The sequence below is a fragment of the Nothoprocta perdicaria genome, unplaced genomic scaffold (assembly GCF_003342845.1).
Source record: "Nothoprocta perdicaria isolate Ctin4 unplaced genomic scaffold, notPer1 scaffold_33, whole genome shotgun sequence".
Classification (NCBI taxonomy): Eukaryota; Metazoa; Chordata; class Aves; order Tinamiformes; family Tinamidae; genus Nothoprocta; species Nothoprocta perdicaria.
The window spans coordinates 1997400-2012830 of record NW_020455566.1 but is presented as its reverse complement, the minus strand read 5'-3'; the positions used below and the strand labels follow the sequence as shown (position 1 = coordinate 2012830).

The following is a 15431-nucleotide window of genomic DNA, read 5'->3' as shown; positions in this document are numbered from 1 at the left end:
GCCAGGTACCATCCAGGCCACCCCAGCTGCCCTTTGCAGGGGCTCTGCAGGCAGATGGGTGCTCTGCATTGGTGAGCTGCAAAAGGGGGTCTCACCACAGCAGCAACATGGGGGAGAGGGTCGATCCTGGCAGCAAAGACCCGACGAGCGCTGGGACTCGTCGTCGCACCGCGCACGTCCGCGGCGCTTCCCACGGGGCAGCGATCCCACCTCTCCTGCTCCAGAACCGAGTCACTCGCCTGCCTTGGGATAAGGAAGAACCTGAGCTCATGGAAGGGAAGCTCTTCCCAGGGCTGAATCCACCCATGAACAGCAGAGATCCTAATTAGGAGTGACACCTCCGCTGAAGAGCGGTCTGCGGCCCAGCACCCACAGAGCAGATTCGGAGAAATTCTTATACCAGGAAAGAGAAAGCAGCAACACACACAAAAACATTTGATCAAGTGGTGGGAAAATTATTTATAACAAGATCAAAATTTAATCTCTCCAGATGAAACTGCTGGCCGATTCCTGCCAAGAGGTACGTGAGGATCATCCGTCTCCATTAAGGGTGGCTTGGCAAAGGGTTTTCATGCAAATTAATAACATAACCACAGAGGAAGAGACAAGGACACAACAAGGCACAGCTGATGGTCCTTGGGCATCGCTCACAACCGAGCGGAGAACGACCCTCCTGCAGCCAGCCTGGGCACGCGAAGCCCGCGCTGGCTTCCCCCCATGGCAAGAAAGCAGAAACGTGAAGCCTAAAATAGAAATGGGCACTCACAGCATGGAATTGTGCCACAGAACAGCACAGAAAAGAGATGAAATCGAAGTTTCCATTTCCAAATGATAACCAATATCTAAATCACTCTATTTTTAGGGGGGTTTCTTACGAATAGGCTGAAAGTGCTGTTTCTTTGAAGATACTTTTTGTGATGGGTATATTCAAACCATAGTGCGATGGCGTAGGGGACTCGCCCGCTCCCTGTGGTTGTTTCCCACGGCTGCCACGAGGCTCCACCAGTGCGCGACCGTGTGAGCCCAGAGCCAGCACAACAGAGAGGCAGCGGGGTCAGCAACGGGGAGCAAGCGCCGCACAAACCCGAGTCACGGCCCTCCGAACACACCGAGCTCCTCTGCTCTCCACGCCACCCATCCAAACCACATTGGGAATGTTGCAGGGAGAAGGGAAGAGGTGTGAGTCTCCTTACAAACAACCCTCCTTACTGAGCATCCAGAAATCCAACAGTGGTGCAAAAGGAGACATATTAGGACACTTCCAAGGTGCTAGTTGGGTCCAAAGGCTGTGGTCACACATGCTCCAGAAACCACATCTTTTAAGCAACAAAGCCACAAAACTCTCAGCTGAACAGACTCATATATCAAAACGTGACACACGAGCCCAAAACAAAGCGGGAATCTGTTTTCTTGCTAAAACAGGAGTGAGGCACCGCTCGGATTTCAACAGTCACTTGCATTAAACAGCAGCTGTCTAGAAAGCTGTGCTGAGCTCCGCAGCCTGCTGTCCACATCCTGGCAGCCCACAGGGTGTTTTGTGGGACTCGTGGAAGAGAAGCTGAAGCCTCTCACTGCGTCCTGGGGAGCGGGGCGGGAACCTGCTTTGCACCGGCCGTGCTGGCGCCCAGGCTGCTCGGAGCAGCAGGGGCTGCAGGTAACGCGGGGCCACACGGGCTCCGGCCATCCCTTGGAGACAGTGGGAGAGGAGCTACGAGGGTCCTACCTGCCAGGCCGGTGGAGACAGTCACCTCGGCGTACTGCTGCTTCGAGAGCGGGCTCACGGCCGAGACGCCGTTGAGGGCTGCCACGCGGATCGTGTAGTTCACGTGCGGCACCAAGTTCACCAGGGTGACCGTGCGGGCCACGAGGCCCGTCTGCTGGGGCACAAAGCCCACGCCGCTGCCGCACTGCTCGCAGCGGCCCTGCCGCGGCCCCGGGCAGCGGCCGCACCACAGGCTGTAGGTGACGTCGCTGCGGCCGCCCGAGTCCGCGGGCGCGCTCCACTCCAGCACCAGCGTCGACTGCTTCAGGCTGTAGACCAGGTTCCTCGGGGCGGACGGCGGGCCTGGAAGCAGAGCGTGGCACAGAACGGTGGGGCAAACGGGGCTGTAGCTAGAGCAGAACAGACACAGGTGACAGAGCGAGAGGCACTGGTGCTCGGGCCCAACACTGCGAGGGCGCATGGGGAGACGCAAACACGCTCCACAATGTGGGGAAACGTTGAACCCTGAAGGAGTATTTTGTATGTAAAAATAAGCCACTTGTGACACGGTTTGAGGGGTATCCTGCCCGTCTTGGTGGCTGCTCCATAGAGCCCTGGCTCCTGCCGGCTCCACGCTCAGCTCCAGCTGAGACATGGCTACCAGAGCACTCGAGGCAGTGGCCCGCGGCGCTCTCGGGCTGGTCAGGAGGGCTTCCCATCACCATGCAGCCACTTCTGTGGCACCCATCGCTACAGCAGCTGGGGTCCGATCCCATTAACTCGGGGCCATTTAATCAAAATCTGTCAACTCCTATCCCAACTAAATGACCGGGCCAGTTTGCTGGGGAGCACCTGCAAGTCTCGATCACCTCACCAGATCTCAGCCCTCCAATGTCAGGCTGGGAAGCACCAGGTCTGCAGCCCTTCCTCCCCGTAGCAGCAGCCCCGTGCAGGCAGGACCTCCTAGGGACACTCACACACACAGAAGCAGCTGCTATGGGCTGGCACATGTGGGGAGCAGCGGCCCGTGCAGCCATGCCCGGCTCCCGGGCAGCCTGCGCTGCAGACGCACGCGGGCCAGCAGTGTCTGCAGCCCCGTTTTCCTGCTTGTTCACAAAAACAAAAAAAGCTGGTATTTCAGCCAGACATACGTGTGCAGGAGGCAGATGGTGGGTCTGATGGGGACCTGGAGTAGTTCTTCTGGCACGAACAGAACGTGGAGGCTTCTTCATGCGTGAAGCTGTGCTCAGGGCAAGGAGAGCACAGCGGGAGACGGAGGGAAAGCTTGTAAAATCCAGGAAGGCAAGCTGAAAAGAGAGAGGCAGTTACAGGAAGAACATCACAAGCAAACCAGAGGATGTGTCTGCTGACTTCACCTCCCTGTTTCCTGGGATATTCTTTGCCTGCCACAGGCTGGCAGATATCAGCCAAGCTCCCTTCTCTGGGCATCTCTGTGATCTCAGCACCTGGAGCGGTGGCTCTCTGGTCTGACCCAGAAGGCATGTTTTGAATGTTTTGGTGTTGCAGCTCTGCCCCACGTTGCAGGCTCTGCAACCTGCCGGGGTGCTGCAGAGAGCGGCTGGACCTCAGCTACCACCTGCAGCAACAGCGGTGGCTGGAAGCAGTGGAAGGACGTGGAGGAGGAAATGGCTGCAGCTGATGCAAGAAATGCAAAACATGAGGTTCGGGCTTAGAGCCAAAATCACATGGAAGCAGCAAGACTCAGCAGCAACCCAAGAAGGAGAGGAATTTTGAAAACGGAGAGTCAGAGACCTCATCGATCACCCGAGGTTCATATATAGACCCCAGTCACAAGGCTGTGTCACCAGTGGCTGTGGCTTTACGGCGCAGATGACAGAGCAGAGGCAGCGAGGTAGGGAGCTGAAGTCCTCAAACAACAGGAAGACAAATTTGCTCTTATAGGACACACACTGGTTTCCTTTATCCTTTGAGAAGTGCCTTTGATATTCAAGCAAACAAGCAATTCACACGCTGGTCAAGGATTTGCTTGATCTCTACGAGGAGCAGCAGAGCCTCACAGCACTCCCACCAGCGGGACAGCCAGGAGCTAGTTCTGCAGAAAAGCCTCACCAATTTACAGAAAAACAAAACAAGAAAGCTTTAAAATTCCAAAGAGCAGTTTGCAATAGCTTCAATTTGACCTGAAAGGACTTGGAAAGAAGGCAGGCTGCCAGCAAACACGCACCTTTCACTGCTAGATGCTCCCTCCGCGTCCCAAACCAGGCAGCTCCTCCGCTCCCCGCAGCAGGAGAAGCTCTGCACTGGTCCCACCTGGATGTCAAGCCCTATGCAAGTGCTCATGTTTTACTTGGCTTCTTCATCTCCTTGCTGTTGTGCCGCTTGCTGCTACCACTTCAACAGCCCTTCATCAGCTCCCTGATTATTTAAGCTTAATTGTGTCTAAATTTCCTAGATGGAGAGACCTGCTAGAGCAGCCCCTTCCCTTATCATTTTTAAGGAGTTGGCTGCCAAGCCCTGTTCCTTTTGCACGTTATTCCAGTGCATTCCACATCATGAACTTTTAGCATGATATAAAACAGGCAGCTCCAGCTGCGACGCCAGGACAAAGCCCCAAACATAGTCTTGGTGGTGGACAGGACTCCTGCATGGGATGCTGCAAACAGCAAACACACAGAGCCATTATTTTACCTACCAGAACACCTCAAGGGATCCACAGTGCCCTGTGATTACACGTTTTGAGCAAGTCATCAAGTAATTAACCTCATTCCCTTTGGAATCTGCAGGGAGACAAGGAGAACACGCGCGGAGGTGCGACCCTCGGCACGAGCAGCGCGGCTGCGGGGCTCCCATCACCACAGGCTCCTGCAGGACGGAGACCCCTCACGAAACACAGCACCGGGCCGGTGCCCGGGGTAGCCGAGGTCCCCCGGGCCTCCGTGCTGCAGCCTCCCGCCCGATGCGGCTGCTGCCGGAGCGTCTCCATCCCCACGGAGAAGCCCACCTCGCCGCGGCGTCGCAATCCGAACGCCGGCGCGGGATTCCTGCTTAGACCCTTCGTCAGGCGGAACAGAAAAGTCAACCCTGCTTACAAACCTGACAGGACCTGAGCAATAAAACCAGCAAATACAGACCCCAGACTCACTGGCGAGCCTGATAGTGGCCCAAGTTTGACGCCTCATTGGAGGCAATGGAGTGTTTTCAATCAGAAGCATCTTTCAGACTGTTCCTTCCCGTTTTCTAATAACCACAGATTTACTAAACGGCTGGCAGAACAAATGCCCGTTAATAACGGTATGAAATGCCCCTATGTGCATTTACCTAGGGCCCACGTCGCCGCCCGAGCGCGGGACTCGGCCCATTCCCACCCTGCGCCTCCCACCAGCCCGAGGCCTCGGCTGAGGGAGCAGCTGATGCATCATGTGCATCATGCGCGTAGCTCCTGGTGTCTGTTCTCACAGAAACTCCCACTCTCTTCCATCTCATCCTACAAGAGCTTTTCTTGGTCTGCAGCTGGTTTAGGATCCCCATTATTCTCCAGTGCCGACTTTTCTGGAGGGGATGAATGACAGCTCTCAAGATCAGTCCATCAGTTTATAGAAGGAAATTCTCTTTTTTTACACTATTCTCCACTCTGTTCCTCATCCTCTGGTACTTACTACTACTACTACAACTTACTAGGGTAATGAAATCCAACGATAGCCGATCCCAGCACCAAAGACACCTTGGATCACGTTAGCTGCCTCTCCAGCTCCATCGCACGTGTTCGCACAAGGGGCTGCCTGTTCCCCAGATGTGTCTTACTCACTGCTCAATCTTCTAAGAATATAACTGTAATCAATATTCTTATTCATTGATAGGGACAGCACATGTTCCATTCTTGCAGTAACACTGTCACCAGGGGCAGTTTTTCCTCTTACCTTCACATTTTCTGCAGCAATCAGGGAAAAAAGAGGACGATTCCATCAAAAGAAGAACACAACTTCATGTGCAACCTTCTCCACAGGGAGAGTAGGAGCAGCTAAGGAAGCTTAGCTGGAACATGCGTGGTAGGTGAGTGGGACTGTCACGGGATATCTTGACTTTTCCCTCCCCACCAACACTCAGACATCTTCATCTCAGAGCACCACAGCATCCCTCATCACCTCCTTAGCAAAACACTCTGAGCCCCAGCTCCAAGGGATGCGCAAAAGCTGCTCCTCCGTAAGGATATTTTCCAAGCTGCAGTTTGCTGAGTGTACAAATTTTGCCAAAAAAAAATAATGGCAAGCGAGATGCCTGGCTGAAATCCTCATTTATTGGCAAGAAAGCATCAGCATTTGAGCGGCCTCATCTTGTTAATCGATGAGCAGAGATTAAAAGGGACTCCCTCTGAGTGTATTGCCCAGGACACCCTGTATGCAGGACACAGGCTCTGAGCTTCACAGGGACCAGAGCAGGCGCTGCCCCAGCTCTGCCACCCTCGGCCCTTCCACTCTCCTTGCACTGACTTTACTGCACCTGTAAATCATATCCATAGGTCAGGACCGCTCTGCTAGAGCCATCAAAACCTCCATCCTTCCCCAGGCCCATGCAAGCACCCAAATTCCTCTGCATATTGTAGCAGGATCAGCTGCAAAACGTTCTGTAATTTAGGCAGTGGGTTTTTAATCAGACAAATGTGAGGAGAAGCAAGGGAACGCTCACTGATGCTGCCCTGGCAAATCAATAGAGTCCGGTGAAACCAAAAAGCCATTCCCAGCAGCTTATGAGTCTTCTAATTAAAAAGCGTTCATCATTTCACAGAGGAAGGGGCTGAGACCTGAGTAAATACTGGAGCTTAGCATAAAATATTGAGAGAATGAATGCGCCTAGATGGAAGATTAAATACTAGGTTGAAATTGCTTCATATCATGGGTTTAGGAATAAAGCCACTTAACCCAGGCAGCCTCATATTAATGTTAATACAAAAACCAGACAAAGTGCATCAAGAATCATTCCTGTGGAGGGAAGTCTCTCTCTGGAGTCCAACCCTCTCCTGGCCAGGAGCAGAGCTGCTCCTGGCCCCAACCACGCAGGTCCAGGTGCAGGTGACACCGAATGAGCAGCACATGGCACCTCCTGGGGACATTATCCATCTCCTAAGAGCCCTTTTCTCTGCACATCTCACTTAACACTGGGATGGTGCCAGGGGAGCATCACCCACCTCAGCTGCAGCAGCACCCAGGCAGCTCCCCGCATCTCCCAGCGCCAAAAAGCAGCGAGACCCACTCAGAACCAGGCACTGAGGATGCAAAGGGGGCCCTGGAAGACTAAGGCTGCTCGGGGGGAGAAGATACAGCCAGGGAGAAACACTGATGAGCTCCATAAAATCACTCACAGCGCGGAGAAGAAAGAGCCTTTACTTACCGTTTCACAAAACACAAGGATGAGGGTGCAGCTAATGCAATTATCAAGCGCCTGGCTTGAAACAACAACAAGAAAATCACTTTTTCATTTAGCACATAATTAAATTAAGCCCCAGTTACAGAGTACAGAGCCTCTGCCGCCTCAGACGTGGCCCGTTGCTGCAGCAGGCATCACTCCCCACTGCTCCACAACCGTTTCCTTTTCTGAAGATCGGCATCAGGGCCAGCACCCTGCACGAAGAGCTGTCAAGAAGTGCACGCAGACAAGGACGAGTTGCCCAAAAAGTGACAGGGCACCTTGCAAAAAACATATTGATAGAATAAAGTTTCAAAGGCACCTATCCTGAGCTGGCGAAAGAGCCTTGTCAACAAATGTCCTTGGGTAATAGAGGCTCTCCTGTCTTCCCCTTACATGCTGGGTTTGCAATCTTGCCTTGTCTTATTGCAAAAACTGTAATCAATATTTTGCCGGCAGTGAATGATACTGTTAGAGCCCCACTGTGAGGAAGAGAAAGAAATCTTGTCCAAAGCCAGTGCCTGCACAAGAGGGACAAAGTCGCGTAACAGATCAATGCGAGCGCTGGATCTCCAGCTCTCCTTATCTCCGCACCTTAACTGCCAAAATGGATATTTCAGGCTGCACCACTGTGCAGAGAATTCAAAAGCAGTTCTCCTTTCAATAAGTTTTTTTTTCCCCTTTTAATAACTGGTTTTCAATAATACTTTTCAACAGTCTATAGTCCAAGATGTTCCCTGTCTCTCCGAAGCCTCTAGGATAACTCCACTCTCATTTTTGCCCTTGTTAAATAATTTGAAGAGCACCGAAATGAAAACCTATGTCCAGGGGCTAGATCTTTGTGCATCTCCAACAATGACCTCTTAAGAGCAGAAATTAAATTGAATGACTTAGCTTAGAAGAAAATTAAATACCCAGGCATATTTAGTAAGATAGTCTTCAAATATCTAGAGGAACACATTTGCTCAAGTTCAGTGCAACAGCATTGCTGAAAAGAAACCCATTTCTATTTATGCAGGAATTTTCCTCAAGGACAGACAGAAGCAGACATGTCCACTGAGCCAAGTGCAATTTATTGTTGTCCTTTTCAGCTTGCTAGTGCATCTACATCATTCCTACACAGAGGACTGAGCTCCCTTGGCCACGTGCAAGACACTTGACCCCGCTCCCGTGCTCCAGCAGGATAACCAGGACGGCCATCTAGGAGCCAGGTATCGGTAACCTTAAACCTGACAAGATTTTTGTAAATGAGCTGTGATGCTTGTAATTTTCAGAGTGGTTTGCTCTAAAATTAAGTGTCATAGGGTAATTTGTGTCTGGGTCTGTCACAATTTCCATAGCCGTAATTATTTCAGACACATTGTAATACAGCAATATAACATGCAATCTGGAATAATGAATATCCCCAAGCTTGATCATTACTCCCCAAAAGGGGCTGAAGAGAAACATATTTTATGTAGGCATGTTGTATGTATGGCTGGCACACAGATGTAGCTCCCGTGAGACGGGATGGGTTCTGTGGAGGCTGCTAAGGGGAGATCTCCCGTCCTGGGCAGCTCGCAGGGAAATGAATTTACTTTGCATAACATCCCGGCAGCCGGTGGACGGTGAACCAAACTCCAGAAGCACAAGCACATTTGCAAGCCAACCTGTAAGAGATGAAACAAGTGAAAAGCCCTAAGCGCCACACGCCTGGATCTCTCGCTGTGCTTCAAGGGAAGAGAGGAACTGAGGCTTCAGGAGGTATCTTTACACTAAATGACATTTTTAGTCTAAGTTTCTTTAACTCTTTTAGCCTAAGTTTCTTAACAGCTCAAAATGCTGACCAAGTTTCCCTCTAACAAAAGCCTGGCAGCGATGAAGCAACTGCTCTCATCTCAAAGCATTTAAAGCTGTATTTTTCTCGGCAAAACTATTGCTCACCATGGGTGGGATGATCTTTTTGAAGGCTCTGCTTACCCAGTGGTTCACCTACCACTCAAGAAGCCAAACACAGGAAAGATAATACTGACTTTCCGGAGGTATTAGTAACAAGGCACAATCTACCAAGAGAGAAACATTCTCCCTGTTCATCGAGACTAGGACAAGAAGTTAGGCTTAAATTACTGCATGGGAGATTTATAGGCGACATAGAGACACTAGGAGAACCTGCCAAACAAAAAGGAAAGGAAGGTGCTGGAGGAGACTGTGCGGAAAGGCAGTAAAACCCCCAGGCAGGGGATAAAGAGGCACCCACTGGAAGCGATTTGGGGAGGACAGACCCTGCGTGGGGTGGATGCAGCCTCGCTCGCGCCGGCGCTGCTGCACGCGCCTTTCTGCAAGGAGCAGCACGAGGAGGAGGCCTGAAAACGGGGCGAGGAAACTGCAGCACGACGGGCCACGCTGCGCTGCCACAGACCCTGGCTCATCGTTAGCAGCAACAATTAGGAGCTGTCATAAAGCTTAATGACAGCACGCGCGCTGCTGGATTCACCTGGCGCCTGCAGCCATCAATAACGCCCTGTCCTCAGCATGCAGGCAGTCCCATCTCCCCCATTTTTCAGCAGGCTACTGCTGAGCCCAATAATGGATCAAAGCAGCTATTTAGGTCCACGCCTGGGAGCAGCAGCCCTAGCACGGGGCGCTTTCACGGCGTGCAAAAGCACGGGCAGACCCACGCAACCTTCAACGCACGGGGCCGAGCGTCCCGGGAGTCAATTCGCGTCAACCTGCTTCCTCGTTATGTCAATGCCAGGTCCCATTCCATAGGCAGGTCAGAGTGCGTTTGCTGTGCACATCGCTCCCATGCTCCCAGCGGCAGGGATGTGTTCCCGCTGTTGGTGCCTGTGATACTTGTTGGAGCATTTCATCGGACACAGGTGCTTGCAGCAGCTCCTAGTGAGGTGAGCGCCAGGCTCGGGGATCCTGCTCGAGCCACGGGGATCGGAGGGAAGAATCCCAGGGCATGGGGGACCGCAAGGACCACGGCCTCCGAGCGCCGCCTCTCCCTGTTCCGCTCGCACCGGCGGCTCCCACACGGCTCCAAGGACCAGCATCGAGTCAGGGCAGCACCACGGGCCACTCGCGGCACCACTAACCTGCTCCAGCAACACCCAGCCCACCTGGAATTTTGAAAACCCAAGCAAAGCACCAGGAATTGCATTTCCTTCCTAAAGCAGGTCCCAGCGACGGCCCCGCGCAGGTGAAGGGCAGAGGCTGTTCACGCAGGCACCGTCGCTGCAGGAGCAGCGACCAAGCAGCCGCCCACGGGCACGGGGACTTCACCCCGTCCCTGCGTCCACCGCCACCGTCAGGGCTGCCGGGAAATAAATTGGGAAGGAAACTCAGCTACAGCACGAATTTACACTTCTGTCAAGCAAAAGCGGCTGGCAGCTATTTTTGGAAATGGTCTCCATCATATTAATTCAACGTCTGGTTCAAGTTGTCTCGTTCGCAACAGATCTGGCTGGTAAATATTGACCTTGGGCCCCGCTGAAATTCTCCTTGCAGATATTACAAGGGATGGGAGGGAAAAGGCGAAGCAGACAGGGACAACTCCACGGATCCTCCACGTTAGGGTTTCATTTACACAGAAGCTGTTGCAACAGACTGCAGAGCAAACGTCACGAAGGGGCCACAGCTCCTGTCTTGTAAAATTAAGGGTAAAAGGACATCAATGCTGAGAAGCAACTGCAGATGAAATGGGGACGGACAGATGCTCATCCACCTCAATGGGCCTTTCGCTTGCCCACTCTGCATCTGTTGAAATAGGTTTTAAGCTCACAGCAAGCACAAACCAGCATCTGGCTACAGACATACACGAGACGAGAAAAGCAGTATAAACATATCTGCAGTGACAGAACCTCTCCTCTTATCCGAGGGATGTTAAACAGATGCTAAAGCTGCTCAGTTCCACCCTGGAGATGGCTGCATTTCAACGGCTGAAGTGATTCATTAGAACCGTGCAACGCCACAAACACCTGTCAGGTGCTCAGGATGCCTTTGGAGAAATAAAGCTGTACGGAAAGACGGACAGGAAAAAGGCTTGGCTTTACTGGAGCCATCATTAGCAAAGCCGTAAATCCCATTAGTCTTTTTTACATCTCTCCTAATTCCAGTGTGAGGACACAAACGTTCTAATGGTAGCAGGATGAGCTCAATGCTTAAATCACTGCTGCAAAGAAGTGATTTTGTGATTTAATTCCAAGCTAGATTCACAAGCCTGGGGAGAAATAACGCTCTTATCCACGCTGTCCCCGGGGGCCCTGCGGAGGTGGGGACCTCTCCCCACATCCAGCCCTGCTCCAAGGCCCCCCGGGTGGCTCCTGCTCCGCGCACGCAGCCGGGAGGCGGCAGGAGAAGCTCCAAGGGGGCAGGGGCTCGAGGCAGAGCCGGGCTAGCAGAGCAGAGCTCGCCGCCTCGTCCCCTCTCTCCGAAACCCGCTCTCGGGCACGGGCTGTGGGAGCAAGAGGGGCCTCCAGCTGCCACGGAAAGGCCACGCACGGCCGTCGCCAGCGGCACCAAGGTCCTGCTCCGGGACCACCGCCGGCCGCAGCCCAGCACAGCCCCGCGGCCTCCACAACCCCGGTGCCCTAGGGAGGCCGCGGGAGGCCGGTTCCACGGCAGCCTCGCGCCCAGACGGATGCCCTGGCAGAGCACGGCACCAAACCCGGGTGCTCTGTGCAACACCCTGCTGAATGTGCCTCCAAATCCACAGCCTCTGCCCGTGCTGGAAGCTTCCCGCACCTGGGCACATTCCCACCAGGAACCTCGTCGAGTTACTCACTCGCTGCTATGTGATGTGATGATGTGAGCCTTAATTTTTTGTTTCAGCTCTTAAAAACTATTTGCTAATATTTGACCAGACATCAGGCACAGCTCCGCAGAGAGCAACTAATGACCTGCTTTCTGTAAGAGGGAGGAAAAAAAAAATCTTAATTACGTCCATTAAATTACTTCAAATATTTTTCCTTAGAGAATATGAATTATTTAAACTCAACACAGAGAAACCTGAAACACTAGCAAAAGCCTTCTGGGACTCACTATGTAAATCCCCACTCCAAACAGATGGGGAAGGCATGGCGAGCTGCCACACAAGCACTGAAGCAATGAACAACACCGAGATTTCAATTCAATAGTTTTAATAAGGTCTTCTTCAGAGGGCACTAAGTGAATAACCGCTACGCTCTCCTGCTACAGGTTTTCCAAATTTCCAGAGGAAGGGGGCACAGGTATCACAATTTAAACAAGCAAAGCCTCAAGTCGCTCCTAAAACCAGGTCTGCTTCCCCGGGCAAAGCTCACTGCTGCTGTGTGCACGTGCATCTCAAAGCAATTGAGCTCTTTGGACTCGTTTAGCTAATTTCCTCTCAACAGATCTGCTAGGGAGCCAAACCTGGGCACCCCGCAGGCCGCCTAGCGCAGAGTGGGGACCCCGAGAGCACCGGGGCCGGCCCCAAGTGACGGCCTCCGCCTCCACACCGCAAATACCCAGCACAGAACAGACCGGTGTCACCGATTCCCTTAGGCCTGTTTAGCCAGGATATAAAGCTGCTTCTCCTCCTACACTCCGCCAAAACATTTACAGCAGCAGAGTTAAACTGGTTGCAGCCACACCAGCCTATTAGCAACAGTCCAAGCCACTACACTGCCCAGAGGTGGGAAAAAGGGGTTTTCAGGCATGACCTATTCCATGAAGGGAAAAAAAAAAGAAAGAAATAAAAGTCCTATCCTCAAACACACTGTGGCTGGTCACCTGAGGTCTCCTCACCCTAGTGCAGCTTTGCTGCTGGAGCAGCAACACAGACATCCTCCCTCGTGCACACCGCTAAGCCAGTAATGCAACACCTGCCGCTGTATTTCACCACGGTTAAATAATTAACAACTAATTATATCTTTCCAAGGAAAAGCAAGAGTCACTCGGTGCTCATGGTAGGAAGGAGCACCCGTTCCCCGGGTGCAGAGACACACAGGTCAGAGCTTCCTCCCAGTTGCTCTGACACCCCGCTCCACACAGAGGCATTCCAGATCCCACCAAACTGCAATGGTTTTGGAGACGCTGACCAAAACCTGTGCAGGGGAGGGTGTCTGCGGAGCTGCTGTTATCCCAGTGGGTTCCCTCCACTTCCAAGGGCTTTCCCAAGCAGTGGCTGCAAGGAATGAGCCAGCCCCGGCTCCCACCCGCTCTCTGCCTTTGCTCCAAAGCAGGACTGAAACGGTCACCGAATCCACTTGAGTGATGCCAGGTAAGGCAGAGGTTATATCCATTTTTACAGCTGTCATTAGAAGTAACCTTGCAAGATGTAAAGCCACTGAATTATTAAGTTGCGTCTAAAGCTTCACAAGGGGGATATTAATGTTCTAGAGCAACTTCATAGTTATTCATAAAGCTGTGGGAAATGCCTGATGGCAGGAGAGCTTTGGCACGTCTCCTAGTCAACACCGCGCTACCGCTAACGCAACCCATTTACCCAATTGCCACCCTTCAAATTAAGCTTTGGCTGTTAGCTGAGAACATTGCAACCCCCAGAATCATACAGCTGACGAAAGGCGATTGCACTTGTCCAAACGAGCAGCAGGGAGGCAGGAGCATCTAGCAGCAAAACAAACCAGAACAGACAACAACTACCAGCGCAGATTAACGGCCCGTTTTTACCTTCGCACGCGCCGTCCTTCTCTTCGAAGCCAGGACTGCACGTGCACTTCCCTATAGGGACCAGCCACTCTCCCTCGGCACTGCAGTGCATCCGAGGCGGATTATCCGGGTCCACTTCAGAGTGGTTGACGCAAGTGCCCTTAACTTCCACCAGAGTCGCAAAGGCCGTTTCCGCCACGGTGTCCGGAAAGAGGGCCAGGTTCTGCACCGTGGCCAGGCACATCTTGTAATAGACCCGCACGGAAACCAGGGCCACGCAGGCGCCCACATCCTGGAAGCCCAGGTGGAAGCCTTTCTTGCTCAGGTGCCCAATCTCCCTCAGCTCCGTGTTGAGCTTCATCTTGCGCTCGCCCAGGTCCCCCTGCGTGAAGCTCTCATCAGCAGCAATGGTGTCTATTTTTGTGTGCCTGCTTTCATGGACGCTGCGGCCCAGGTCAGAGTCGGACTCGATGTAGTAGAGGTTGAAAGTCTCCTTGCAGGTGCCCATCACGCCAGGGATGCTATTGCAGTCCCTCAGGGTGAATTTCAGCTCAATGAAGATGCGCTGGCCGTCCCGCCGGGCGATCCAGCCCGTCTGCAGCCAGTTGTTCTGGTTGGACTCCATGACGTTGCACACTTGATACGTGCGTATCGGCTTGTAATTCTCATCGACGCCACTGATTTCTTCCCACTGCGAAAGGAACACAAAGGGCTGTGACACGTCAAGAGCTGCCATTACCAAGAACCAACCTTCTGAGCAGGAACCCATAGCACTCAGAGAGCTATAAATACCACCACTAAAAGCCTCTCCACCCACAGGCCGTTACATCATAGACACTAGAAGTCCTTAATCCACCAAAACCGCACATCGTAATAACACAGCTGTGCCGCAGTATCATCTAACAGCTGAGCTCTCTGCAGAGGTAAATTCAGGAAGATACAACAGGAAGGAACGGATATATCCGACCTTCCAAACCGAAGTCTAGCACTAAAGCGGAGACATCACCTGCTGAAGGGCCCATCTGTCACACCGCACACGTGCCATGGATCCTCTTTCCTCTTCCACGCTCCTGACAATCCCAGCCCAGCCACGGGGCTCTTCAGGCAGCCCAACAAACCCCCAGAGAGATAAAACTGGTTTGGAAAGTACAAGGCAGAGCCTTAACTTGCTGCTGTTTATTTGCGCGCCCCGAGCAGAAGTCACTCAGGAGGGCTCCGCGTTTGCGGCATCGCTAACGCTGGACGTTCCCACTCGGTGCCGCTCCCGGGGCACCCGGCTCCCGGGAATACGGCTGCCCGTGCGGGGCTCTCGGCCCGTGTCTGCACCAGGGAGATAGTCCGCGGCTTCCCCGCCATCCTGTAGGGAATCCCACCGCTATTGCTGGGAAGCAGCAACTTTAGGACGTTGCGGAGCGGGCGCTCCCGGGAGTCCCGGCTCTCCCGACACCCCAGCGCCGGAGGCTCCGCGGTGCCGGTGTCCCCGGGGTGGCGGCAGGGCCCGGCGCTGCCGCGCGGACGGCGCTCCCGCCTCGGCTCTTACCCCGTTGGAGGGACGCGAGGTCCAGCCCAGCTCCGCCTGCGACTCCTTCGAATCCAGCAGGACGACTGCGGGGAGCAACACACGGGTCAGGGGCCGGCCGCACGCGGGGCAGCGCCCGCGCTCCGGCCGCCACCGGCTCCCGCAGCCCCGCGCCCGCCCTCCCTCCCGCGCACCGGGGCGACCCCCGAGGGCGCC

The 15431-nt window shown here is 53.5% G+C and overlaps 1 protein-coding gene across 4 annotated transcripts in view; it reads right to left on the bottom strand.

The window, feature by feature from the left end:
* Positions 1-15301, bottom strand: part of EPHA10 (EPH receptor A10) — a 34609-nt gene extending 19308 nt beyond the window's left edge. For 2 of the 4 annotated variants that reach the window (XM_026043328.1, XM_026043329.1), the window contains exons 1-4: positions 15237-15301; positions 13718-14387; positions 2854-3009; positions 1724-2065 (exon numbers count right to left, since the gene is read on the bottom strand). In XM_026043328.1, coding sequence (XP_025899113.1) covers positions 1724-2065; positions 2854-3009; positions 13718-14321 — 1102 coding nt within the window. In that variant the 5' untranslated portion in view covers positions 14322-14387; positions 15237-15301. The remainder of the gene's footprint in view (positions 1-1723; positions 2066-2853; positions 3010-13717; positions 14388-15236) is intronic. The other 2 variants (XM_026043331.1, XM_026043330.1) reach the window with 1 other exon arrangement.
* Positions 15302-15431: the final 130 nt, after the last annotated feature.